Source organism: Ranitomeya variabilis, chromosome 6, assembly GCF_051348905.1.
Source record: "Ranitomeya variabilis isolate aRanVar5 chromosome 6, aRanVar5.hap1, whole genome shotgun sequence".
Taxonomy (NCBI): domain Eukaryota; kingdom Metazoa; phylum Chordata; class Amphibia; order Anura; family Dendrobatidae; genus Ranitomeya; species Ranitomeya variabilis.
The window spans coordinates 177,041,864-177,069,432 of NC_135237.1; the positions used below are offsets into that span (position 1 = coordinate 177,041,864).

General features: G+C 44.9%; 1 protein-coding gene across 2 annotated transcripts in view; it reads right to left on the reverse strand.

Moving 5' to 3' along the window:
* Positions 1 to 27,569, reverse strand: part of NPSR1 (neuropeptide S receptor 1) — a 914,796-nt gene that overhangs the window by 735,869 nt on the left and 151,358 nt on the right. For both annotated transcript variants that reach the window (XM_077267601.1, XM_077267602.1), the window contains exon 2: positions 983 to 1,124. In XM_077267601.1, the coding sequence (XP_077123716.1) occupies positions 983 to 1,124 (142 nt within the window). The remainder of the gene's footprint in view (positions 1 to 982; positions 1,125 to 27,569) is intronic.

A 27,569-nucleotide genomic window follows, 5' to 3' on the forward strand; every position in this document is an offset into this window, starting at 1 on the left:
GATAGCACTGGTTGCAAAGGCTGTCATTAAAGAGGTTCCCTTAAAGGGATGTGTGACTGCAACCATACAATCCCTCCAGTGTACACACTGTGCACTGTGGGGATTCAATGATTTCTGAGCCAATATAGGAGGTAATGAATATGTTACACATACTACTGGCCAGGGCCCATCTAGTGGGCTTGGCCTTGCTCCATACACTTTTATTGAGTGATGTCACTCCCCACCTAGTGATCTAACCATCAAGTGGGCATGTCCAACTAGAGGGTGCAGCCTTGCTCCATACAAGTGTATGGAAGCGAGGCCGTGCCCACTGAATATGCTCTGGCCTTGAGTATGTATAACTCAAAAATATCCTCCTGTCCCAACTCAGAAACCAGCAAGTCCCCACAGCACACAGGGCGTACGCTGGGGGGATTCATAAGTCTGCAGTCCTACAGAGTGACTGCATATTTATCAATAGGGACTGGACAACCCATTTATGGCAAATTTATACATTGAATCGTTAATGATCATCACTTTGAATGTATATGGTAGGAAACCCACTTTTTAATAAAAGGTCTATAAATTGGAGATAAGTTCACATGCCTGACCCCTTGTGGTCATGTGTGAATTATATAACAGCATATTTGGTATTGTAATTTATAACAGTACCTCAACTAATTTACTGAAGTATACAAATGCATTTTCTTTGACAAGATTTTATAGAGTGTTTTAAATGCTTAAGGGTTTTTGTCAATTTTAAAAAACTGGATCCAGTATTTCTGGAATAGTAAATTGCTTTTCCAAATCTAATTTCAATGCTACATTAATATCAATGCATTAATAATACTTGAAATTTACATTTTATTTCTCAAAAGAATGTTACAAAATTAATACATTCTTGAGCTGATCTTAACTTCTTAATTCTAGGTAAAAATGGAATTAGAGGGGAATTGTCAATTCAGCAACATCTAAGGTGAATATTTAAACTATTATTTCTTACCTGTAATTGCAAGTTGCGTAACAAAAAATGTCATACGAGACTTTCTCTTTCGTACCCTCTCCTTCCATGTTAGGTACAAAACCACAGAATTTCCAACCATGATAACGACAAACAAAATCCAAAGTGTTATCAGTTGTTCTGTCTAAAAAAAAGAGAAAAAACCTAATTAAATTAGATTGCATGGCACAGTTTGCTGTTTGCATCAAACATTCATGAAAATTATTCTTATTTAAGATAAACAAATCTTTTGAAATTCTAATTCACCACCTATAACAATTTCTTCCCAATTATTTAATTTGTGTTGAATTGATTTACAGAGTGAATAAAAATTTCTATAAAGCCTCCAATTGTCCTGTAAAAAGTGTGTAGTACTGTGAGATATTCTTGGACTGTATCCAACCCCTTTTAACCTCTTTGGAGAGCACCCTTAACCATTGTTAACATTTTAAACTGACTGCCTTATAATAAAGAGAGTGAAAAGATGAAGAAAACATAATTTTTATTCCTTTATTTCTCCTCTCTGCTGTGGATTTATTGGATCCTAAACTGTTGGACACCTAATATACAAATTTTCCCTTCACCTCTGGGAGCCTTTTGTCTTTTCGGGCATTTATTTTTCACCTACACCTTGAAAATTGACATGCAAAGACCATGTTCATGCATTCAGATTTGCCCAGTATTTTACAATGGTACTTGCTTGCCAAAATCAAGAATGGAACAATCGGTGGGAAAATACAATAGAAATACGTGCACCAATTGTATATTTTTCACCCACTCCTGGTTTCGGCTCACAAATACTGATATAAAATACTGACCTAATACTGAACATGTGAACATGTGAACATGGCCAAATCGACAGCCTACATAGAATCCCTAATTGCTGCATACGTGCAAAACTCATGTACCTAAAGAAAAGTCTACGAGCTACACAAATTAAGAGCTATAAAATGCAACTTGCCATAATTGCATATAAGACTTTTTTTTATGGCCACCGCTACACGGTTAGTAGCGGCGATCGCAAAATCAGGGTCAGTAAAAACCAACCCAAATTATGTTCTCTGGGGTCTGCCGGGTACCGGCCATTTTTTTTCCGGGAAAAGATGGTGGAGCCCATGGGGGGGCAGGAGGGACGTTGAGCATCGGGAGGCACTGGGGAGGACTGGAGACCCCATTTCTCTCTCTGATGTGCGATCACATCAGAGGAGAGAGAAATTAAATGGCACTTCAGACTTTTTTTGCGGTTGCCGGTAAACGGTTAATACCGGCAATCGCAAAACCCGGGTCAGTAAAAACCGACCCAAATCATGTTCTCTGGGGTCTCGGCTACCCCCTGCACCCGAGACCCCAGAGAAAATCCGACTCTGGGGGGGCACTATACACTTTTTCCACAGCGCCATTAAATAACGGTGCTGTGGTTTAAGTGCCCTTAACTACCGCCGTTAAAAGGCGTATAGACGGTCGTTAAGGGGTTAAAGCTCCCCTTGTTTGTTGACACTGTGTGAAAAAAATCAAGCAAACAAAAACAGCTGTTGCTGCAATATATCACACATGTAGTAATTCACAGTCACACTAAATAATGATGATGACAATGCTAATAACAGTTCACTATATGTCACTTAAAACTATGCTTTCTTTTCACAAACTGAGACTATCCTTTCCTCTGTCTGGTGCATAAGTCCTGAAACAGTACTTCACAATCATGTTAGGCTTTTTTCTACCCCTATGCCCTGTGATCTGAGCACAACTCTCCATACAGAGTACAGGCATAAAATGACATTCTTTGGCCAACCTTTGTTTTATACTACCTGTGCCCCTCAAATTGCATGTGGTTGTATTGCAGCAGGACATTGTGTGAGCCCTGGCTTCTGTGCTTCAGACATCATTAGCCTACTCAATGAGTGTGCAACCTTGGTGAAATGGCACTGGACATTTTTATTTGACTATCCTCTCTAATCAATGTGCAAATATAGTGGAATCATGGATTTCAGGAAATTTGAATCAAATTCAATCGTATGCGGACTAACCCATCAATCTCTGCTTTTGGAAGCATGATTTTTTTTAGGTTGTCTGAGACTTATAAAACTTTTAATGTTCCATCTATGAATCTTTATGAGGAATATTTTTTGGGGGATGATATGTTGTTTTATTGGTACCACTGTAGGGTATAAACATTTGGATTGTTCTGTATTTTTTAAGCTGTTTGTCTAATAAAAACCACCTATTCTGGCATTTCAATTTCTTTTTCTTTACAGCATTTACTTTAAAGGTTAAATAATTTTATAGGATCCTGGTATCCATGTCAACCCATCTGTCGCTCAATATCATGTTACTCTGATCAGACACCACACTGGGATTATGACATTTAATTGGAAACTGTCATGTAAAATACAGCTATTAACCTGCAGATATGGGGTCAATCTGTAGGTTAATAACTATATGCAAATTGCCTCTTCAGACAGAAGAGAATTTGAACCTTATAGTGCCACCTGTTGGAAGTAGCGATCCTACAAGTCGCAATCAACCCTTTAACGAGTCTTGCAATATGACTTAGGAAAAAAGCCAATTCAGAATCTGAACTTGCAGTCATGATGTTTCGGGCTATTGGCCCTTGTCAGTGCAAAGTATGAGATCTGATATGGCTAGGTGAGAGGCTCTGGACTGGGGTCTAAGGGGTAAGGTTTCTCCTTGTGGAGAGTGACATACCAGCTCTGGCTAGTCAAGGTAAGGAGGCTTATTCGCCGTGCAATGCTCCTCTGGGAAATTTAATAATCTGGGAAATTGCCTCTTCAGACAGAAAGGTTATGGGCTAACATTGTAACACCATGTGATGCCTGAATTGAGCTGGCTGCAGGATATTAACTTTATTACCCCCGGCAGAGTTCAGATTCCGGTCATAGGAATGGCACCAACATGGTTTTAGGTACCGCTCAATATTACAAATATGGTCTCAAAAATGCTGATCTACGTTTGCAAGAATTTTTTGTGCTGTTATCAAACTCTCATCTAGTAATGCAATTCTCAATATTTTTATTTTAGCTAAATACAAATACCCCACTTACAGGCATTTAAACGAGGATTTAATTTAAAAAAAACTTGCATTAATTTATTAAAGTCACATCCTTTTTAGGAATATTTTGTTAAAGCAACTTTCACTCTTTTCTGGGCAAATACCACAGGGAAAATATAGAAGTGGTTAGTACACATAAAATATACTTTTTTAAATCATTTAAATCACAAGCACAGGAGTTGTTCCAAAAAAAAGAAAAAACTTTTATACTAAAACTGAAGACAAAAAAAGCCCAGTACTTTTACAAAATAGAATCGGACCAGAAATTTGGATAGTCTCACGTCCCAATAGCAAGCACCTGAAAGTAGACACTGTACTCAGGTGGCCTTGCAATTATGTGGATATGTGCACATAGACTCCCCTGCCCAACTAGCACAAATAAAAACTAGGCATGATGTTAAGGAGTGGGTCTCCTTGACTTGTAATGCCCATACACGAAGTGCATGGGCTGACCAACATTCCCCCATGGGGGTACATTTTTGAAAACTATTTTATGGGAATCATAGATACCCTTGCCAAAAATTGGACTGGCTCTAGCAGCACAGAACCCTTTAACCCTGGTGATCCAGTGGCGGAGAATGAGGAGACATAATGATAAATCATACAGAAATCAAACAAATAAATAAAGGATGTGAATCCACCTATGAAAGAAAATAACAAAAGGGAGGGGCATACACAGGTTCATAGATATGAAGCCAGAATGTGTCCAACGAGATATGTTGGTCCCCCAGCAACAGCTCAGAGACAGGGATATATATAAATATGTAATATAATAGTATTTCAATATTTTTATATTGGAGAGGTATACACTTGGTAATAAGAGGATGGTCCAGAGATAGGAAAATTGGAAAATATAAGAATAAATGGGAAGAATATACATACATTTTTATGACATTTCCCCTTGGGGGAGTAACATTTGTTTGGTTTCAAATAAGTAATGGGCATCATAAAAACACCCTTGCACAAAACATGGACTGGCTGTAGCAGCACAGAACACGTTAACCCTGGTGATCTAGTGATATAGAATGATGACACGTTGAGAAAGGCCACATTAAAAACTAGGCCCAATGTTAAGGAGTTTGTCTCCTAGACTTGTAATGCCAATACACGTAGTGCATGGGTTGATAAACATTTCCCCATGAGGGGCACATTTTTTAAAAATATTTTATGGGCATTATAGACACTCTTGTCAGAAACTGGACTGCCTGTATCAGCACAGAACATGTTAGCCCTGGTGATCTAGTGGCGGAGAATGAAGAGCCATTGATGAAGGCATCATTAAAAATTAAGGCCCAATATAAAGGAGCGGGTTTCCTACACTTGAAATGCCCATACACAAAGTGCATGGGCTGACAAACATTTCCCCATGGGGGTACATTTTTTAAAAATATTTTTTGGGCATCATAGACACCCTTGACAAAAATTGGACAGGCTGTAACAGCACAGAACAAGTTAACCCTGGTAATCTAGTGGTGGAGAATGAGGAGACATAATGATAAATCAAACAAATAATTAAAGGATGTGAATCCACCTATGAAAGAAAATAACAAAAGGGAGGGGCAAACACATGTTCATAGATATGAAGCCAGAATGTGTCCAACGAGATATGTTTGTCCCTAGCAACAGCTCAGAGACAGGGATTTAAATTAAAATATAATAGTATTTCAATATTTTTCTATTGCTGAGGTATGCACTAGCTCATTAGAGGATGTCCAGAGATATGAAAAATGGAAAATATAAGAATAAATGGGAAGAATATATGTGCATCTCATTTTTATGACATTTCCCCCTGGGGGAGTAACATTTGTTTTGGTTTCAAATTAGTAATGGGCATCATAAAAACACCCTTGCACAAAAATTGGACTGGCTGTACCAGCACAGAACACGTTAACCCCGGTGATCTAGTGGTTGTGGATGATGAGGATGAGGATAAGGAGGAAGATATCACCAAACAGACCAAATCAGGAAGCATATACCCATGTGTGGTTGTGAAGAGGTGCATGAGCACACACCTCCACAAAAAAGACAATGTATTAGATATGTTTCACTGTTTTCTTGTGGTGGTGTACAGAAGTCTTGGCCAATCCAGCCCTTGCACATTTTTATAAGAGTCAGCCTGCCAGCATTTTCAGTTGATGAGCAGATGCACCTATCTGTTATAATTCCACCAGCGGCACTAAAAACACGCTCTGACAGAATGCTAGTAGCAGAGCAGGCCAAGACCTTCAGTTCACGCCACGTGTCCAGCTTGGATACCCAATAATTAAAAGACACAGAGGAATCCCGGAGGATGTTTGTACGATCTGCAAGGTACTCCCTCAGCATCTTCCCAAACATTGCAGATCTTCTAATAGCACCCCTTGCCTCTGTGCCGGCACAATGGGAGGGTCTGAGAAAACTGTCACAGAACGTTGCCATTGTTCCCCTGCCTGAGCTGGATTGTACTTCTGTCTCTCTTGCTTGGACTCCTTGGTTGTACAACAAACTCTGATGTCTGCTGCCAGCTTTTTCACATGGGAATTTTTTAATTAATTCTGCTACAAGGGCTCTCTGGTAATGCAACACTTTTGTACACCTGTCTGCCTCTGGCAGAAGAGATTGAAAGTTCTCCATGTAGCATGGGTCTAGAAGTGTCGCCAATCAGTAATGAGTGTCCCCAAAAATGTTAATAATGTGAAGGGTCACAGGAAACGCAGCGCAATATAAAATCAGTCATGCATGCCATACTGCTAACAGGCAAGACTTCTGTGTCCTCACTAACAGGATGACTGACCATGCTGTCCTCCTCCTCCTCATCCTCCTTCTCCCTGTCCTCAGGCCATCCCCGCTTTACAGACGGTATAACAGCTGTGCTTGTAGTACCATCTATATTGCATTAAAGTTGCTCCTGTTTTTCATCTTCCTCTTCATTGTCTACCAATCCACATTGGGACTACATGAGGATGGGCTGAGGGTAATCACCCTATATGGTTCCTTGCTCCATGTCTTCATGCTCTGCTTGCATTGCATTCTCTTTAATTGTGAGCAGAGAGGTTTTCAGAATGCAGAGAAGTGGGATGGTGATGCTAATTATTGCATCATTGCCGCTCACCATATTGGTGCAGTCCTCAAAGTTTTGGAGGATGGTAAATATGTCTGACATCCATGTCCACTTCTGAGATCTTATGTGTGAAGTCAGAACTGAATATCGACGGCCTTGTTGATGCTGGGAGTCACAACTGCCCTCTTCTGCTCACAAATTTTTTCCAACATATGCAGTGTAGAGTTCCAACGAGTGGGGACATCACACATCAGTCGGCAGCTGAAGCTGTAGCTGATTTCTAAAATGAGCAGACACATGGTGTACTTTTACTAGCAGATGCGGCAGCTCCGGGTAGCTTTCTAGAAAACGTTGGACCACGAGGGTAAGCATATGGGCCAGGCAAGGTACATGTATGAGCTCATCTTGCCTTAGAGCCGCCACCAGGTTCCGGCCATCGTCACACATGACCATGCCTGGCTGTAGGTTCAGCAGTGTCATCCAAATACAGTATCAGACTGATCTGTCAGCGCTGTCCACAACTCTTCTGCATTGTGCTGTTTGTCACCTAAGCAGATTAGATTCAGCACAGCCTGTTGCCGCTTGGCTGAGGCAGTGTTGCAGTGCTTCCAGCTCCAGACTGTTGTGTTCATTTCAGAGACGGAGGCTGAAGAGGAGGAGGAGTAGGAGGTGCAGGATCTGTAGACTGTGGGGGAAACTCTGATTGATGTAGGGCCTGCAATCCTTGGCGTGGGCAGGATGCGTTCCATCCTAAGATCCCGGCTTCCACTATGTTAACAAAGTGTGCAGTCAGTGAGAGGTACCATCCCTGCCCACAAGCATTTGTTCACGTGTCCGTGGTAAGGTGGACTTTTCAAGTAACAGCATTGTTGAGGGCACGGATAATGTTGTGGGACACATGCTGATGTAATGAGGGTACGGCACACCGGGAGAAATACTGGCGACCGAATACCTTGGGATGGCTGCCATCAAGTTTTGGAAAGCTTCTGTCTCAAAAAGCCTAAAAGGTAACATTTCTAGCGCAAGCAGAAGAAAAATGTGAGAATTTAGTACTGTGGCCTGTGGGGCGTTGGCTGTGAATGTCCGCTTGCGTTCCAATGACTGGATTATAGACAACTGAAGGCTGTGCTGGGACAAAGATGTGAATGGTCTTGATGATAGTGCTGCTTGCCTGTGGCAACAACAGGTGCAGAGCCAGAGGCATCTTCACATGCACGGTAGACAGGGGATTGGCTTCTACGCAAAACAGTGGAAGAAGAAGGGGTGTCACCTGCAGACAGTGTTCCTGGAACCTGGGGTTTGACCCACAGTCGGCTGCTTTTCTGCAATGTGCCTGTTCATGCTGGTGGTGGTCAGGTTGGTAGTTTTGCTACCTCTGCTGATGTGGGCATGGCAGGTGCTGCGAATGGCCTTTTTGGGGCTATCGGCAGAGTCTTTAAAAACAACCAGACTCGGGAAGATCTAACAGTTAGAATGGCAACTTCCCTCATGTTGGTGTTACACGGAATGGATGCACACCTTCTATATGAGGCCACCACACTGCTTCTTCCTGTCTGTTGCGGTGATGCCTCTTTCCCCATGTGTGCTGCTGTCCTCGATCTGCATTTCCTCCTGCCAGGTTGGGTCAGTCACTATGTCATCCACCACCTTGTCTTCCACATCCACACCCTGTTCCTCCTCCTAACTTTCTGTCAATTGTGTCTCATCATCGTCCACCTCTTGTGACACTTTTCCACCATCGCCTTCATGTGACCGTGGCTGTTCAAATATTTTTGCATTGCTACATGCGATCTTATCTGGCCCCACTTCAAGTTGACCGGCCGAGAGTCTGTAATCTTTAAAGGGAAAACTGAACAGCTCTTCGGAGTGTCCAAGTGTGGGATCAGTTGTCCCAGGGCACTCAGCTTGGTGGGAGGAAGGAGGATCAGGGTGAGTAATATCCAGTCCAGACTCACGGCTACTTGACCTTGTGTAAGACATGGTGGTGGTGGCTAAGTGACTGGGAGCATTATCTGCTATCCAACCAACAACTGATTCACACTGCTCTGGCTTCAATAGTAGTGTGCCGCGGTCCCCTAGAAACTGGGACAGGAAGGTCGAGCTCAAAGATGTGGGTCTTTGTTGTGGCCCACTTTCAGCTTGGCCACAGCCCCATCCTCTGCATGCACCATCAGCATCACGTACACTTCCCCATCCCTTGCCTTTTGCCTTGCCCATTTTAAATGGACTACTGAAATATTTGAAAAGCTCAATACAAATGGATTTATTTGGAGAAAAATTATGTGATCAATATGCCTGCAAAGAGAAGATTTTCCACCACACTGTATATATTTTTTGTATGTTTTGTGTTAATTTTGGAAAAAAAAATACTGAGGAGAACAAGGCTAGCAGATAGATCTATGCAAGGTATGCCTGCGAAGACAAGATTTTTCTACCACAGATACACCAGACTTCTGATGGAGATAACAGACAGTTAATTTTTTTTAAATATTTTTTAAACAAAAAATACTGAGTAGAACAAGGCTAGCAGACTGAACTAGGCAACGTATGCCTGCAAAGCTAAGATTTTTCCACCACAGATACACCAGGCATCTGACGGAGATAACAGACAGTTAATTTTGTTTATATTTTTTAATCAAAAAATACTGAGTAGAACAAGGCTAGCAGACAGAACTATGCAAAGCATGCCTTCGAAACCAAGATTTTTCCACCACAGATACACCAGGTGTCTGACAGAGATAGCAGACAGTTAAAATGTTTTTCTTTTTTTAAAATACTTTTTAAACATAAACTACTGAGTAGAACAAGGCTAGCAGACAGAACTATGCAATGTATGCCTGCAAAGCACCGATTTTGACACCACTGATACACGAGGCGTCAGCCAGAGATATCAGACTGATCAAAATGTGGCCTTGATTACTTTTGGCACACCAAAATTGTGTCAATAAGTTGGCTATGACACCCCCAAAAAAATTGGAGTGCTAAAATTTTAAGACATTTAGCTTAATGATATGCGATGCGTGTGGCGTACAACAAACAGTGATAAATAAAAGAACTGTAGCTAAATATTTTTGGGCCAGCTACAGATTTTTGGGGCAGCAAAATGGTGTCCAAAAATGTTGGAAGCCACTACAAAATATTAGATAGTACCAAAAAAAGGACATTTTTTTGGCGCACTCACATCTGATGCCTGGGACAAAAAAAAATGTAATTTTTTGATTTGCACACTCTTCTATTGCAATGACTTGGCTGTAGTCTGCAGCGTGACCAAGCAAATAAATGTAGAAAAAAGGGGGCTATGGATTGCTTTAGCATAAAATGAGCAGGTATAAGTTGCAAAAAAAAAATTGCCACAGATAACTGTAGCTAGGTAGATATTAAATAAGCAGCAGCAGACAGAAATGGAGCTTTTTTAGGTATGCTGTGAGATCTATGTACTCACATACAGTGCCTGCAGGCCTTGCACTGATGTGGATATATGCAAATAGACTTCCTTGCCTACCTATCGCTGCTATCTCTGTACCGCCGAATTAGTCCTAAAAAGGACTGTTTGTTGCTCAGGTTTTGTGGACTGAACACTAGCAGACCCACACTAACTATTGAAAGAACTATTCTGACCCTATCTCAGCAGCAGCTCTCCCTACACTAGCTAGGTCGGGAGCAGAATGCATCGAGCAGGGCGGCGCCAGGTCTCTCATAGACCTGATGATGCTGTGTGGCCAGCCAATCACTGCAAGACCACAAATAAGATGGCTGCGGTGTTACAGTGCCTGGCAGACTTCCCCTGCATGTTGATTGAGTCTCTAAAGCCTGCCAAAAATGCAGGGTGGAGAACCGAGTTCCTGCCAATAATCCTGGAAATACTCGGGGGTTCGCCGAGTACACCGAGCATAGTGATACTCGGGTGAGTACCGAGTAGTGGTGAGCACGTTCGCTCATCACTAATCAGAACCCATAGACTGCCACCAAAAAAACCATGCCACTGCTTCCCGCGTAGCCAAAATACCCAGATGAGCACTCAGCTTAGACTCATGAAATTCCTGCAGAAGCCTAGACCGGAACTGCTCAGGAACAAATAATTTACCTTCCGGTTTGGATGTTGGAGCAAAGGACTGGGCCTCCACAATCTCTTGCTCCAGCTCAGATGAGACACCTGCCACTACCACACCAGGATGAAGAATGGAGGACAGTGAATCTGTGGACACCAGCTTAAAACAACACGACAAGGCATCTACTTTAACATTTTTGGACCCTGGATGAAATGTGATAGAGAATTGGAATCGTGAAAAAAAAGCGACCAATGGGCTTGCCTGGGAGTTAGCCTTTTGGTGGACTCGATATACGCTAAATTCTTAAAATCGATGATCACAGTGATGGGATGAGCCACCCCCTCCAAAAAATTCTTCCATTCTTCAAATGCCAACTTAACCGCATGAAGTTCCCTATTGCCCACATCATAGTTTCTTTCAGCCGAAGAGAACTTCCTGGAAAAGAAGGCATATGGCTTAAATTGGCTAATGTAGCAGGACCCAGAGACAACACTGCTCCCACCCCCACCTCCAAGGGGTCCACCTCGACAACAAATGGCTTAGACGGGTCAGGTTGCACCAAAATTGTGGCAGACATGAAACACTTCTTTAAGATCAAAAAGGATTATTTAGCCAATGGAGACCAATTTTTGACATCCATCCTTTTACGTGTGAGATCTGTGAGGGGTTAACTACCTGTGAAAATCCCTTGATGAATTTACGGTAATAATTAGTGAATCCCAAGAAGCGCTGGATCCCCCTGAGATCCCGGGGTTTCACCCAATCTACAATAGCTTGCACATTCTTGGGATCCATACAAAACCCCTCACAAGATAAGATAAGACCAAGAAAAGACAACTCTTTCATGAAAAACAAACATTTTTCAAGTCTAACAAACAACAGGGTTCTCTCGGAGTCTCTGGAGAACTGTTTCTTAGTGATGCAAATGAACATGACTGTCAGAGCAGAATAAATCAAAATATCATCATAATAAATTACCACAAAATGGCCATTAAGATCCTTAAAAACAACATTGATAAAGTTTTGAAACACTGCCGAGGAATTAGTAAGGCCAAAAGGCATTACCAAATTTTCAAAGAGCTCCTCAGACGTAAGGAAGGTCGTTTTCCATTCATCTCCTTCTCTCACCCTTATGAGATTGTAAGCCTCCCGGAGATCAAGTTTGGAGAACCATTTAACTCCAGAAAGTTGATTACACAAATCCAAAATTAGGGGAAGGGGATATGTATTCCTAACTGTTATCTTGTTAAGTTCCCGAAAGTCGAGGCATGGGCATCGTAAACCACCATCGTTTTTCTTAACAAAGAAAAAAACGGCCACCACAGGAGAGACAGAAGGCTGTATGTGACCCTTGCGAATGCTTTTGGCAACATACTCCTTCATAGCTAACCACTCAGGACCAGACAAATTAAACAGACGGGCTTTAGGTAGTTTAGCCTCGGGAACTAAATCAATGGTGCAGTCAAAGGATCTATGCGGTGGTAAAGCATCAGCCTCGCTTTCGGAAAACATGTCTTCGAAGTCCTTTAGGTACTCCGGAATACCTTCCAGACTGAGAGGTGACACAGAAACAGATTTAACAGGTTTAACAATCAGTGTAGTTTATGACAAGAATTGACAGTTAGGCCCCCACATAACAATTTCCCCCGATTTTGCATTGATAACCGGGTTATGGCGTTGTAAACACGGCATCCCCAGTACAAGCCCAGAAGGCAGATTGTCCAGATCAAAACAACTTAACTCCTCTACATGAGTAGAGCCCGCTTTGAGCGAAAAGGCCTCAGAAACACAAATAATCCCCGCTTGAGTGAGAGGAGATATATCAATGGCCACAACCTTGAGGGGGGTCCTGAGCCTGACTGTCCCTATCTTGCACTGGGTAATAACATGGGAGCTGATCAGGTTGATGAAAAGACCACTGTCCACAAAAGCAGTAGAATAAAATGACAATTGTCCACCAGCAGTTCAACTTGCAGCAACATTTTAGAACATGAGGACAAATGTAACTGAAGGTCTGGGTAGCTTCCTCGATCACCACTCAGACCTAGTCATTTCCCGACACCTTGGAGGATGATGGGCAGGAAGGACCCTCCTTTTTCCAATGTCCAGACACCCCGCAGTAAAATCACAACTGTTTCTCACGACGGCGTCTCCTTTTCCTTCTCCTTAAGGGTGATGGCACCAATCTCCATAGGTTCAGGCGAAGAACAAGTTTCTTTGCCACCGGAAAACAATGGGGTCTCATACTGAATCACTCCCCTCACCCACAGTCTACGATCCATTCACACTGCCTGGGTCATAACGTCCTCAAGAGAGTCAGGCTGGAGGTGCAATGCTAGGGCATCCTTCAAGCGTTCAGACAGATCTCTCCAGAACAAACCCCGCAGGGCAGCATAAGAGATCTTCGCAGCCCAGTGTCTGAACTCTGAACAAAACCACTCAGCCGAGTGCTTCCCATGACACACACTCATCACCATATACTCTGCCAGGCGCACTCGGTCTGGTTCATCATAGACATGCCCCACAGCCTCAGAGAAAGCATCCACAGTCAATGTCTCAGGGGCCGTGGGAGGATGGGAGTAAACCCAGGCTTGAGGAGCCCCTCTAAGTAAGGACATAACCACCCTCACCTTCTGCCCTTCATCCCCAGAGGAGCGGGGTCTAAGAGAAAAAAAAAGTTTGCACCCCTCCTTGAAAACTCTGAATTCCTTCTTATCTCGTGAGAAGAAATCAGGCAATTTAATGGGGGGTTCAGGAGGCACCAGAGCAATATCCCGACCTTCAGCCCCCCCAGGGCCAATACAGAAAAGGCCCCTTGCACAGTATCAGCTAATTGCAGCTGTGACTGTGACATTGGTTCGTTGCTCTACATTAAGCTTTTGAAACATGTGAGTCAGCTGTTTACCCTGCTCAGACAGATCCTAAAGGGGATCCATATTCCCCCCATCCTCCACAGTAGAAAAGAAAAAAAGGGTAAAACTGCAGATAAATGAGTCGGTTATAATATCAGGACCTGCCAGGCGAACACTCACCAGGAGCCTGAGCGGTCCGAGCTGTGAGAGGGCAGAGCCACATATGCCCCAAAACAGACGGTGTCACACACGCTGTCCAGGAACTGAGGGCAGTGACAGCGATGCCGTGGTGCAGGCAGAGCAGCTGAGAGAGAGTAGAATGCAGGAACAAGACCTGCGATCATGTGACCGCAGGTCACAAGGGACGGGGGCGGAGCTTACAGCAAAGCTGCCGAAGGAGACAGCGCAGCACACAGCAGAATCCAGAGGTTTGGAGGGGAATGGTAATCACGGAACACCAGGGAAGGAAGGGCACCAGGGAAGAGTAGTCAAGGCAAGATGAGGTGAGGGAAGCTGGGTCAGACGAGGAAGTACCGAATCAGAAGACAAGTAGCAAAAACCCTAGGACACAGCTGAAGTCAGAAACCAGAGAAGAAGAGGAGGTACAGAATCAGTAGGCAAAATCACAGCGGGGAACAAACCAGGTCAAAACCAAACATAGAGAAGAGGACTCTAAGGCACTAAGGCACAGGCACACAGGGGTCGATGTACTCAGCTGAGGGCAAAAGTATAACCGACGATGCCCAAACCCACAAAGAGGCTATAAAAATCTCGCTGAAACCAAAGGGAGGCTCCCAAGATTAACCCCAGCAGCTCCAGACCTAAGCACCCCAGGCAAACCATGACACTCAAGACAACTAGCACAAGTGACCATCAAATGCGACATATATCAAGGTGGTGCTCTGTCCCCATTGCTGTTCTGCTATGGATACAAGTTCAAGAGTGGAAGCACCATCAGCCACCTCATCTACATGAAAGACATCAAGCTGTATGCAAAAAACAAATGAGACATCAACAGAAAAGTATAGTATTTTTTTGGCTACAGCGAGGCTCCTTAGCCTAGTGACATCACACGGCTGCTAGCAGCCGCTCCTCCTCCCCGCCTTTTCTCTCCGAGCATCCAGCGGTGCCGCCGGCTGGGGCGTCTCTGGCCCTGCACGGCTCTGTGCACTCACCACACATACTTTGGAGTGAGGAATCATTAGCGCACTACTGGCGCTTTGGAAAAAGAGAGATTATCTATGAAGCTATGACCTAGCTGCCTTTATTAGGTTATATTATTACAAGGGCCAGTTGCGATTAATATTGGTTTGGGCCATTACTTTAGCACGGTACCATACTTTTATTTTGAGTTTTATTGCATGACCCTGTGGGTCTGGACACAGCTAGCACAGCGCTTGTCTTGGTATCAGCGGCTTTTATAATCCTTTTAGCGCTGGTGTGCTTTTTTTAGTGTCAAATGAGATATCAATTCACTGATCCACCTGACAAGGATGTACAGCGAAGACATTGAGATGTCCTTCGGACTGGAGAAGTGCAGCCGGTTGGTAATAAAGAGAGAAAAGGTAGTTAAGACTGATGGAGTGGAATTACCAGAATGGCACATAGCAGATGTACAGACATGCTGCAATTACCTCGGCATCCCACAGTGATACAGTAACCATGATGAGGAGGCAAGGAAATCAGCAACATCCAAATACCATTAATGAGTCAGCTCAATGGAAAGAACAAAATCTGCACATTCAATAAATATGCCCTGCCAGTTATCAGATACCCTGCTGGCATAGTGTGCTGGCCAAAAGAAGAGATGGAAGATGTGAAGACACGAAAGCTCCTCACTAGGGTTGAGCGAAATGGATCGTTCATTTTCATAAGTCGTGATTGGTCGCGTCGCCCATGTGACCGCGATGCGACCAATCACAAGCCGGAACGTAATTTTAAAATCCTGAATGCCTAGAATTAGTATCGGCCGATACCCGATACTTGCGGTATCGTAATGCTCAACACTAGTGATGACATAGATATCAGCCCCACCATCTTAGAGAAGGGCATTGCAGTGATTGGCTTGCATTCTGCGGCGTCACAGGGGCTATAAAGGGGTGTTCCCGCCGACCGCCATCTTGCTGCTGCTGATCTGAGCGTAGGGAGAGGTGCCGCTTCGTCAGAAGCAGGGATAGTGTTTTGCAGGGTACATTCACCCCCAAACCACTTGTGCTGTAGCGATTTCCACTGTCCAACACCACCTTTTGTTTGCAGGGACAGTGGAAGCTACATTTTTTTTTCCTCAGCGCTGTAGCTCATTGGGCTGCCCTAGAAGGCTGCCTGATAGCTGCGTTGCTGTGTGTGTACGCCGCTGTGCAAACCAACTGCTATTTTCAAAGCACAAATCCTGTTGTTCCTTCCTTTCTGCACAGCTATCTTGTTTGTTTGTCCACACTTTAGTGTGCAGCAGTCCTTTGTATAGCTACCTGCCATACTTGTCTGAGATTACTGCAGGGAGATAAAGATTGGCAAGTCTGCCTCTGTGCCAGTGCTGTGTGTGGCATCTGTCTCTCATTGTGTGCCACCGAAAACCAGTGTGTAATACTGGGCCATTTTTTTTTTGTAAATTCTCCCTGTAAAAAAATAAATAAATAGTGGGAGATAAAGATTGGCAAGTCTGCCTCTGTGCCAGTGCTGTGTGTGGCATCTGTCTCTCATTGTGTGCCACCGAAAACCAGTGTGTAATACTGGGCCTTTTTTTTTTTTTTTGTAAATTCTCCCTGTAAAAAAATAAATAAATAGTGGGAGATAAAGATTGGCAAGTCTGCCTCTGTGCCAGTGCTGTGTGTGGCATCTGTCTCTCATTATGTGCCACCGAAAACCAGTGTGTAATACTGGGCCTTTTTTTTTTTTTGTAAATTCTCCCTGAAAAAAAAAAAATAGTGGAAGATTAAGATTGGCATTTCTGCTTGAGTGCCGGTCGTGTGTGTGCCATCTGTCTCAAATTATTGGGGCACAGAAAACCTAGTGTGTAACATTGGGCGTGGTTTTCCTTTCAGTGTCAGCCACCTATAAAGGTGTATATAAATCCTACAGAAGTTAGAGTTCACCTTATAAGTTGTTTTACAGTAACAAATACCGTTACTTTGGTTACGTTTTGCAAACAATGAGGAAGTCTGGTGGAAGAGGTCGTGGCCGTGGGCGGTCATTGTCAGCTGGTAATGATGGTAGTGGTGGTGGAGCATCAGGTGGTCGTGGTAAAAGCAGTACAGCACCTAAGTCTCGAGTTGTTGAGCCAGGTTCGTCGTCTGGCTACACAAGGCCTCGAACCCTCCCTTTTCTGGGAGTAGGAAAACCGCTTTTAAAGCCGGAGCAGCAAGAACAAGTTTTGGCTTTCCTTGCTGACTCAGCCTCTAGCTCTTTTGCCTCCTCTTCTGAAAGTGCTAAATGTAAAAGCAGCGCGTCGTTAGTGGATGTTCACGGTCAGGGACAAGTCGCTTCCTTGTATTCTTCAACCAGAACAAGAGAGACGGATGCGTCAGGAGACACAACGGGTTACTCCATGGAGCTCTTAACACATACCGTTCCTGGGTTAGACAGTGAAACAGTTAACAGGCCATGCCCATTAGAAGTTGAATCGGACATGGAGTGCACTGATGCACAGCAACAGCCAGATTACTATGCTGTTCCTTTGACTCAGACCAGAACATTGCCCTTACAGTGTACTGAGCCAGAATCAAACCCAGCTGAGACTATGGTGCTCCGTCACGAACGCTATACCACCGGCTTACACGGTGACACAGACGAAGTTGCACACGAGATAGAAGAGGAGGTCATAGATGACCCAGTTGTTGACCCCGATTGGCAGCCATTGGGGGAGCAGGGTGCAGGCGGCAGTAGTTCTGAAGTGGAGGAGGAGGAGGAGCTGCAGCAGGCATCAACATCACAACAGGTTCCATCTGCCGGGCCCGTATCTGGCCAAAAACGCGTGGCAAAACCAAAACCAGGAGGAGGACAGCGTGGCCATCCAGTTAAAGAAGCTCAGTCTGCAATGCCTGAAAAGGTATCCAATAGTAGAAAGAGTGCAGTCTGGCATTTTTTTAAACAACATCCAAATGATCAGCGCAAAGTCATCTGTCAAAAATGTTCAACTACCTGAAGCAGAGGTCAGAATCTTAAAAGTCTAAATACAAGTTGCATGCATAGACATTTATCCACCATGCATTTGCAAGCCTGGACTAACTACCAAACATGCCTAAAGGTTGCAGCACCCTCGGCCAATGAAGCTAGTCAGCAATGCTACATCCCTTCCCTCACTGTAAGCCCACCATTTCCCGCAACACCTGCAGTATCTGTGCAGCTTTTGTCTCCAGGCCAAAGCAGTCAGGGAATCACCAGGTTCGTAGTAGGAAACACTGCATGTAGGGCACCGGCAAGAATACCATCTCCAACCCTCTCTCAGTCTGCCATGTCCACCGGCACCACCGCTAGTTCCACAATCTCAAGCTCTCCAGTCCAGCTCACCCTACATGAGACTCTTGTTAGGAAAAGGAAGTACTCATCCTCGCATCCGCGTACACAGGGTTTGAACGCCCACATTGCTAGACTAATCTCATTAGAGATGATGCCCTACCGGTTAGTTGAAAGCGAAGCTTTCAAAGCGCTGATGGACTACGCTGTACCACGCTACGAGCTACCCAGTCGGCACTTCTTTTCTAGAAAAGCCATCCCAGCCCTCCAACAGCATGTTAAAGACCGCATCGTCCATGCACTCAGGCAGTCTGTGACTACAAAGGTGCACCTGACAACAGATGCATGGACCAGTAGGCATGGCCAGGGACGTTACATGTCCATCATGGCACACTGGGTGAATGTGGTGGATGCAGGGTCCACAGGGGACAGCAATATTGGGACAGTTCTGCCTAGCCCACGGTCAAGGAAAGAGTTGGCTGTAGGCGTTCGCCCCCCCTCCTCCTCTTCCTCGTCCTCCTGCAGAAGCAAGAGCTCGTCCACAGACCGCAGTCGCACATCCACTCCATCCGCAGCTGCCACTATTGCACACCAGGTGTGCCATTATGGGACAGCTAGTGGCAAGCGTCAGCAGGCTGTATTGGCAATGAAGTGTTTGGGCGACAACAGACACACCGCGGAAGTTCTGTCCGAGTTCTTGCAGAAAGAAACTCAGTCATGGCTGGGCACTGTACATCTTGAGGCAGGCAAGGTAGTGAGTGATAACGGAAGGAATTTCATGGCTGCCATAGCCCTTTCCCAACTGAAACACATTCCTTGCCTGGCTCACACCTTAAACCTGGTGGTGCAGTGCTTCCTGAAAAGTTATCCGGGGTTACCCGACCTGCTCCTCAAAGTGCGCAGACTTTGCTCGCATATCCGCCATTCGCCCGTACACTCCAGCCGTATGCAGAACTATCAGCAGTCTTTGAACCTTCCCTAGCATCGCCTAATCATCGACGTTGCAACAAGGTGGAACTCCACACTGCACATGCTTCAGAGACTGTGTGAACAGAGGCGTGCTGTTATGTATTTGTGGGAGGATACACGGGCAGGCAGTTGGATAGCAGACATGGAGTTGTCAGGTGTGCAGTGGTCGAAGCTACAAGACCTGTGTCAAGTCCTTCAGTGTTTTGAGGAATGCACACGGCTGGTTAGTGCAGACAATGCCATAATAAGCATGAGCATCCCCCTAATGCGTCTGCTGATGCAAAGTTTGACGCACATAAAGGAGCAGGCGTTTGCAGCCGAGGAAGAGGAAAGCCTTGATGACAGTCAGCCATTGTCTGGTCAGGGCCGTGTAGAGGACGCGGTAGCAGGCGAAGAGGATGAGGAGGACGAGGAGGATGATGGGGATGAGTACTTTTTTAATGAGGAAGCTTCTCCTGGGCCAACAGAAATTAGTGGCGTTGCAAGGCCGGGTTCTGTATTTTTAAGGGAGACAAGTGATGTAGATTTGCCTGTTACTGACCCTCAAACCAGCACAACCGCAGATTTGACAACTGGAACTTTGGCCCACATGGTGGATTATGCCTTACGTATCCTCAAAAGGGACCCACGCATTATTAAAATGATGAGCGATGATGATTACTGGTTGGCCTGCATCCTTGACCCTCGCTATAAAGGCAAATTGCAAAATATTATGCCACATGAGAACCTCGAACAAATATTAGCAACCAAACAAGCTACTCTTGTAGACCGTTTGATTCAGGCATTCCCAGCACACAGCGCCGGTGATGGTTCTCACACGAGCTGCAGGGGGCTACAGGGTAGAGGTGTTAGAGGTGCACAAATCAGAAGTGGCGTTGTCTGACCAGGTTGTGGAGTGATTTCGCAATGACCGCAGACAGGACAGGTACTGCAGCATCTATTCAATGTGACAGGAGACAACATTTGTCCAGTATGGTTACTAACTATTTTTCATCCCTTATTGATGTTCTCCCTCAACCGTCATTCCCATTTGATTACTGGGCATCCAAATTAGACTCCTGGGCTGAATTGGCAGAATATGCATTGCACAAGCTTGCTTGCCCAGCAGCTAGTGTGCTATCAGAAAGAGTATTCAGTGCTGCTGGTTCAATATTAACCGAAAAAAGGACTCGTCTGGCTACCCAAAATGTGGATGATCTAACCTTCATTAAAATGAACCACTCCTGGATTTCAAATTATTTTGCCCCACCTTTCCCGGCTGACACCTAGCTTTCCTATAAAAAGGTCTTGCTTGTGGACTGGTCTTACTGAGTGTTCCAATCTCTTAATTTGCAGCAGCTGTTTGTCCAGCATACGACATGTTTACACCTCCCTCAATGGGAAAACTCCCCCCACGGGGCCGAGGTCTCGCCACTTGGCGCAAGCACCCATTAGAGTGCCGTTTGTCTGAAGAGGTGGGTGTGCCCGCTTTTGGTCGACGGCACTGCCACTGGGTCCCTCATAGTACAATAAAGTGTCTCTGGCGGTGGTGGCGCGCACCCAACGTCAGATACACCGTTGTAACATGAGGGGCCCTAGGACGGTACCGCCGGCCACAAGAGAGTTCACCCCCCCAGCTCAAACTGTGCTCTACCACGTGCAAAATTATCTCTCACAGCTCCACCAATGTTTAGTCTATGCGCTGACATCATTCAATGCCTGGCACTGACAATACCAATTTGTTGACATCTATGATGCTAGTTAAAGTAGTCTGGGTCAGTGTCCTATATTGACACCAGTAAATACTTACTGCCAAATTACTATGTCAGAAACTCAGCAGATGAGCCCACCCCTGTTCCTAAGTATGCCACACTTTTTTTGTTGTTGTTGTTGTGTTGTTGTTTTGCGAGACATTAACATCTATTTATTTTTTGTGAGTACTAACTGTGTCAGACACTCCTTGCAATCGTCCTCTGCTGACCACACCAATGCTGCCTGTGTACCCCTGCGAGATAACTCTAACTGCCTTAAACCTATTTTTATTTATGTTAGGCCTAGTAAGCCTGTCTGCGGTCCCTCCTTGCAATCCTCCTCCACTGACCACAATGCTGCCTGTGTATCCATGTAACCTATTTAAAACTGCATTGAGCCTATTTTTATTTATTTTAGGCCTAGTAAGCCTGTCTGCGGTCCCTCCTTGCAATCCTCCTCCACTGACCACAACAATGCTGCCTGTGTACCCCTGCAAGATAACTCTCAGTACCTTGAGCCTATTTTTAGTTATTTTAGGCCTAGTAAGCCTGTCTGTGGTCCCTCCTTGCAATCCTCCTCCACTGACCACAACAATGCTGCCTGTGTACCCCTGTGAGAAAACTTTAACTGCCTTGAGCCTATTTTTATTTATGTTAGGCCTAGTAAGCCTGTCTACGGTCCCTCCTTGCAATCCTCCTCCACTGACCACAACAATGCTGCCTGTGTACCCCTGCGAGATAACTCTAACTGCCTTGAGCCTATTTTTATTTATTTTAGGCCTAGTAAGCCTGTCTGCGGTCCCTCCTTGAAATCCTCCTCCACTGACCACAATGCTGCCTGTGTATCCATGTAACCTATTTAAAACTGCATTGAGCCTATTTTTATTTATTTTAGGCCTAGTAAGCCTGTCTGCGGTCCCTCCTTGCAATCCTCCTCCACTGACCACAATGCTGCCTGTGTATCCATGTAACCTATTTAAAACTGCATTGAGCCTATTTTTATTTATTTTAGGCCTAGTAAGCCTGTCTGCGGTCCCTCCTTGCAATCCTCCTCCACTGACAACAACAATGCTGCCTGTGTACCCCTGCGAGATAACTCAAACTGCCTTGAGCCTATTTTTATTTATTTTAGGCCTAGTAAGCCTGTCTGCGGTCCCTCCTTGCAATCCTCCTCCACTGACCACAACAATGCTGCCTGTGTACCCCTGCGAGATAACTCTAAGTGCCTTGAGCCTATTTTTATTTAAGTTAGGACTAGTTAGCCTGTCTGCGGTCCCTCCTTGCAATCCTCCTCCACTGACCACAACAATGCTGCCTGTGTACCCCTGCGAGATAACTCAAACTGCCTTGAGCCTATTTTTATTTATTTTAGGCCTAGTAAGCCTGTCTGCAGTCTCTCCTTGCAATCCTCCTCCACTGACCACAATGCTGCCTGTGTACCCCTGCAAGATAACTCTAAGTGCCTTGAGCCTATTTTTAGTTATTTTAGGCCTAGTAAGCCTGTCTGCGGTCCCCACTTGCAATCCTCCTCCACTGACCACAATGCTGCCTGTGTACCCCTGCGAGATAACTGTAGCTGCCTTGAGCCTATTTTTATTTATTTTAGGCCTAGTAAGCCTGTCTGCGGTCCCTCCTTGCAATCCTCCTCCACTGACCACAATGCTGCCTGTGTATCCATGTAACCTATTTAAAACTGCCTTGAGCCTTTTTTTATTTATTTTAGGCCTAGTAAGCCTGTCTGCGGACCCTCCTTGCAATCCTCCTCCACTGATCACAATGCTGCCTTTGTACCCCTGCGAGATAACTGTAACTGCCTTGAGCCTATTTTTATATATTTTAGGCCTAGTAAGCCTGTCTGCGGTCCCTCCTTGCAATCCTCCTCCACTGACCACAATGCTGCCTGTGTATCCATGTAACCTATTTAAAACTGCATTGAGCCTATTTTTATTTATTTTAGGCCTAGTAAGCCTGTCTGCGGTCCCTCCTTGCAATCCTCCTCCACTGACCACAACAATGCTGCCTGTGTACCCCTGCGAGATAACTGTAACTGCCTTGAGCCTATTTTTAGTTATTTTAGGCCTAGTAAGCCTGTCTGCAGTCCCTCCTTGCAATCCTCCTCCACTGACCACAATGCTGCCTGTGTACCCCTGCAAGATAACTCTAAGTGCCTTGAGCCTATTTTTAGTTATTTTAGGCCTAGTAAGCCTGTCTGCGGTCCCTCCTTGCAATCCTCCTCCACTGACCACAATGCTGCCTGTGTACCCCTGCGAGATAACTGTAGCTGCCTTGAGCCTATTTTTATTTATTTTAGGCCTAGTAAGCCTGTCTGCGGTCCCTCCTTGCAATCCTCCTCCACTGACCACAATGCTGCCTGTGTATCCATGTAACTTATTTAAAACTGCATTGAGCCTATTTTTATTTATGTTATGCCTAGTAAGCCTGTCTGCGGTCCCTCCTTGCAATTGTCCTCGGCTGACCACACCAATGATGCCCGTGTACCCCTGGAACCTATTTAAAAGTTCATAGAGCCTATTTATATATTTTATTTAATATTAATAAAGCCATGATGGACTACGCTGTACCATGCTACAAGCTAACCAGTCGACACTTCTATTGCGAGAAAAGCCATCCCAACCCTCCACCAGCATGTAAAAGACCGCATTGTCCATGCACTCTGGCAATTTGTGAGTACAAAGGTGCACCTGACAACAGACGCATGGACCTGTAGGCATGGCCACGGAAGGTTATGTGGCGCAATGGGTTAATGTGGTGGATGCATGGTCCACAGGGGACAGCCTACTAAGTCTGTCTGCAGTCCCTAATTCAAATTGTCCTCCACTGTATAAATCTGACCTTCAACCTTCTGGCTCTCATTAAGTGCTTTTTTAAAAAAAATTGGTGGTTAGGGCCTACTAACGGTGTCTGCCGCTCCTGTTGTTGTCCTCCACTGTATAAATCTGAGCTTCAACCTTCTGGCTCTCATTAAGTGCTTTCTTTAAATAAATTGGTGGTTAGGGCCTACTAACGGTGTCTGCCGCTCCTGGGTGTTGTCCTACTCCTGAGTGTTCTCCTCCTCCTTGGTGTTCTCCTCCAGGTTGCCTTGTCAGAGCTTCAACCTTCTGGCTCTCATTAAGTGCTTTCTTTAAATAAATTGGTGGTTAGGGCCTACTAACGGAGTCTGCCGCTCCCTGGTGTTGTCCTTCACTGTCTAAATCTGAGCTTCAACCTTCTGGCTCTCATTAAGTGCTTTCTTTAAATAAATTGGTGCTTACGGCCTGCTAACGGTGTCTGCCGCTCCTGGGTGTTGTCCTCCTCCTGAATGTTCTCCTCATCCTTGGTGTTCTCCTCCAGGTTGCCTTGTCTGAGCTTCAACCTTCTGGCTCTCATTAAGTGCTTTTTTAACAAAAAATTGGTGGTTGCGGCCTACTGACGGTGTCTGCCGCTCCCTGGTGTTTTCCTCCACTGTCTAAATCTGAGCTTCAACCTTCTGGCTCTCATTAAGTACTTTCTTTAAATAAATTGGTGGTTACGGACTACTAACAGTGTCTGCCGCTCCCTGGTGTTGTCCTCCACTGTCTAAATCTGAGCTTCAACCTTCTGGCTCTCATTAAGTGCTTTCTTTAAATAAATTGGTGGTTACGGCCTACTACCGGTGTCTGCCGCTCCTGGGTGTTGTCCTCCTCCTGAGTGTTCTCCGCCTCCTTGGTGTTCTCCTCCAGGTTGCCTTGTCTGATCTGCAACCTTCTGGCTCTCATTAAGTGCTGTTTTTTAAAAAATTGGTGGTTACGGCCTACTAACGGTGTCTGCCGCTCCCTGGTGTTGTATAAAGCTGTGCTTCAGTCTTTAGGTTTCGGCCTATAGTATCAGATATTAAACTGCATTTGGCCTTCAACGTTGGTTGGGGCCTACTAACGGTGTGTGCCGCTCCCTGGTGTTGTCCTCCACTGTATAAAGCTGAGCTTCAGTCTTTAGGCTTTCGGCCTATAGTATCAGATATTAAACTGCATTTGGCCTTCAACTTTGGTTGGGGCCTACTAACGGTGTGTGCCACTCCCTGGTGTTGTCCTCCACTGTATAAAGCAGAGCTTCAGTCTTTAGGCTTTTGACCTATAGTAGCAGATATTAAACTGCATTTGGCCTACTAGTGTGGTTGGGCCCTTAAAACAGTGTCTGCTGCTCCTGGGTTTGCTACTCCACTGAACAAAGCAATGCCGCCTGTTTATTCCTGTTACCAATTTTGAACTGCATTTAGCCTACTTTATTCTTTGGCCCTATATCTGTGTTTCCTCCTCATCCTGCCCACTGCCCAGCCACTGCTAGATGAGTCTGCTGGTGCATTGACCTAGACCACTACATTCCCCTTGCACTCTACACAGCCAGAATCTGACCCTGCTGAAAGTAAGGTTCCCCTTCCCGCATGTTATACCACCTTACACAGGGACAAAGAGGAAGGTGCAGATGAAAGTGCAGGTTCCTTCATCAGGTGGGGGGGCATACTCGTTGGCGACGTCACTGGCACAGGGCCCCTCAGAGTACCCAAAAGTGTCGCTGCTGGTGGGAGGCACCTCCGCCGTGCAAACACACCGCTGTACTTTGAGGGGCCCTGTGCCAGTGCCAATGCCAACGAGTGGGCCCCCCCTGCTTGCTTAGGATCACAGCACTTGCAAACTTGACATACTTACCTCTCACTGCTCCACCGCCATGACGTAGTCCACGTTTCCTGGGCCCACTAAAACCTTGAACCAGCCCTACCCCCCACAACTTTTGCCAAATGACCCCCAATTTCCAATGCCCAACTATTATTATAAAGTTAATTAAGATTGACAAGCTTCAGAAACAAGAATGGATGTTTTTGGCATTAAAATGGGCACTGTAGGTGTTTTCCTGGCCTCCCTCACTGCCGACTATGCTTCCCCATTGACTTGCATTGGGTTTCGTGTTTTGGTCGATCCCCGACTTTTAGCGATAATCGGCCGACTGCACTCGACTCGACTTTGGACAAAGTCGGGTTTCACAAAACCCGACTCGATCTTAAAAAAATGAAAGTGGCTCAACCCTACTCCTCACAATGCATGGGGGGCTCTACCCTAAGTCTAACACCCAAAGATTGTATACCAACAGAAAGGAGGGTGGTCGAGGCTTGATGAGCATCCAAGCCACCATTACAGATGAAACAAGGAGTATCCAGGAATACATCAGAAAAATGGCACCAATAGATGAGATGCTGAAAGCCAAAGGCAGCAACAACAACAGATCTGGAAGGAAGAATAGTAATATGAAGATCCATGACAAGACAAGCCACTGCATGGGATGTACAGTGAGTACGGACACATTTCTATATTTCTGGTTTTCTTTTCAGTCAAGATGGGGTGCAGAGTGTACATCAATGAGAAAAAAATGAACTTTTATGAATTTACCAAATGGCTGCAATGAAACAAAGAGTGAAAAATTTAAAGGGGTCTGAATACTTTCCATACCCATTGTTCCATCGACAGATAATGGAAGTGGCTGACATGATAAAATCTTACCAATGGCTGAAGAAAGGTGGACTCCAAGACAGCACAGAAGCACTGATCATAGCGGCACAAGAGATGCAAAATGCAAGCAGGAACAGCATATACCAAATGTCACAACCAAGTAGTGGGAATTGTATACAGGAACATCTGCACAGCATATGGGCTAAGTCCCCCTAAGTCCAGATGGGAGTCCCAGAAAAAGTGGTAGACGCATAAGCAGGTGTTGGCAAACCAACCAGACATTGTGATAGTAGACAAGGATCAGAAGACAGCAATGATAATAGAGGTGGCAGTGCCAAGTGACAGCAACATCAGAAAGAAGGAATATGAGAAGCTGGAGAAATACCAGGGCCTCAAAGTAGAACTGAAGAAGATGTGGCAGGATCAACATCTTAACTCTCTGTCCAGAAGAGTGCAATGCTGAGAACAACAAAGATTATGCGCAGAACCCTCAAACCCCCAGGCCTCTGGTAGAGGAACCGAGAATGAGAAAGGACAAAAAAGACAACCCCCATTGGGGGTGAGAAGGAAGTTTTTTAAGATAAATATACACCCAAATATATAATTTTGAGATGAAAAACAATAGTATGTGGCATAGTAAAGATTCATGTCCTGCCTGTGTGACCAGTGACCACACATAAGATATTCCATTCATTAATTCACAAATGATCTTGGTTGAAATGGACAGAACATTGAAAGTCTAGACCAGGCATTATGTTACAGATTGCAATTACTGGGAATCAGTACAGTTAGTAACAAAAAAAAAATCAAAATTATGTTAGACAACTGTATTTCATATTTACTTTTGAAAATATCAACATCATAGGAACATTGCACCTGTATCCTTCATCATATTATGTATATGATGACTGTGGAAAATGGAGCTGCCAAAGTGTGATAATATCAAGGAGG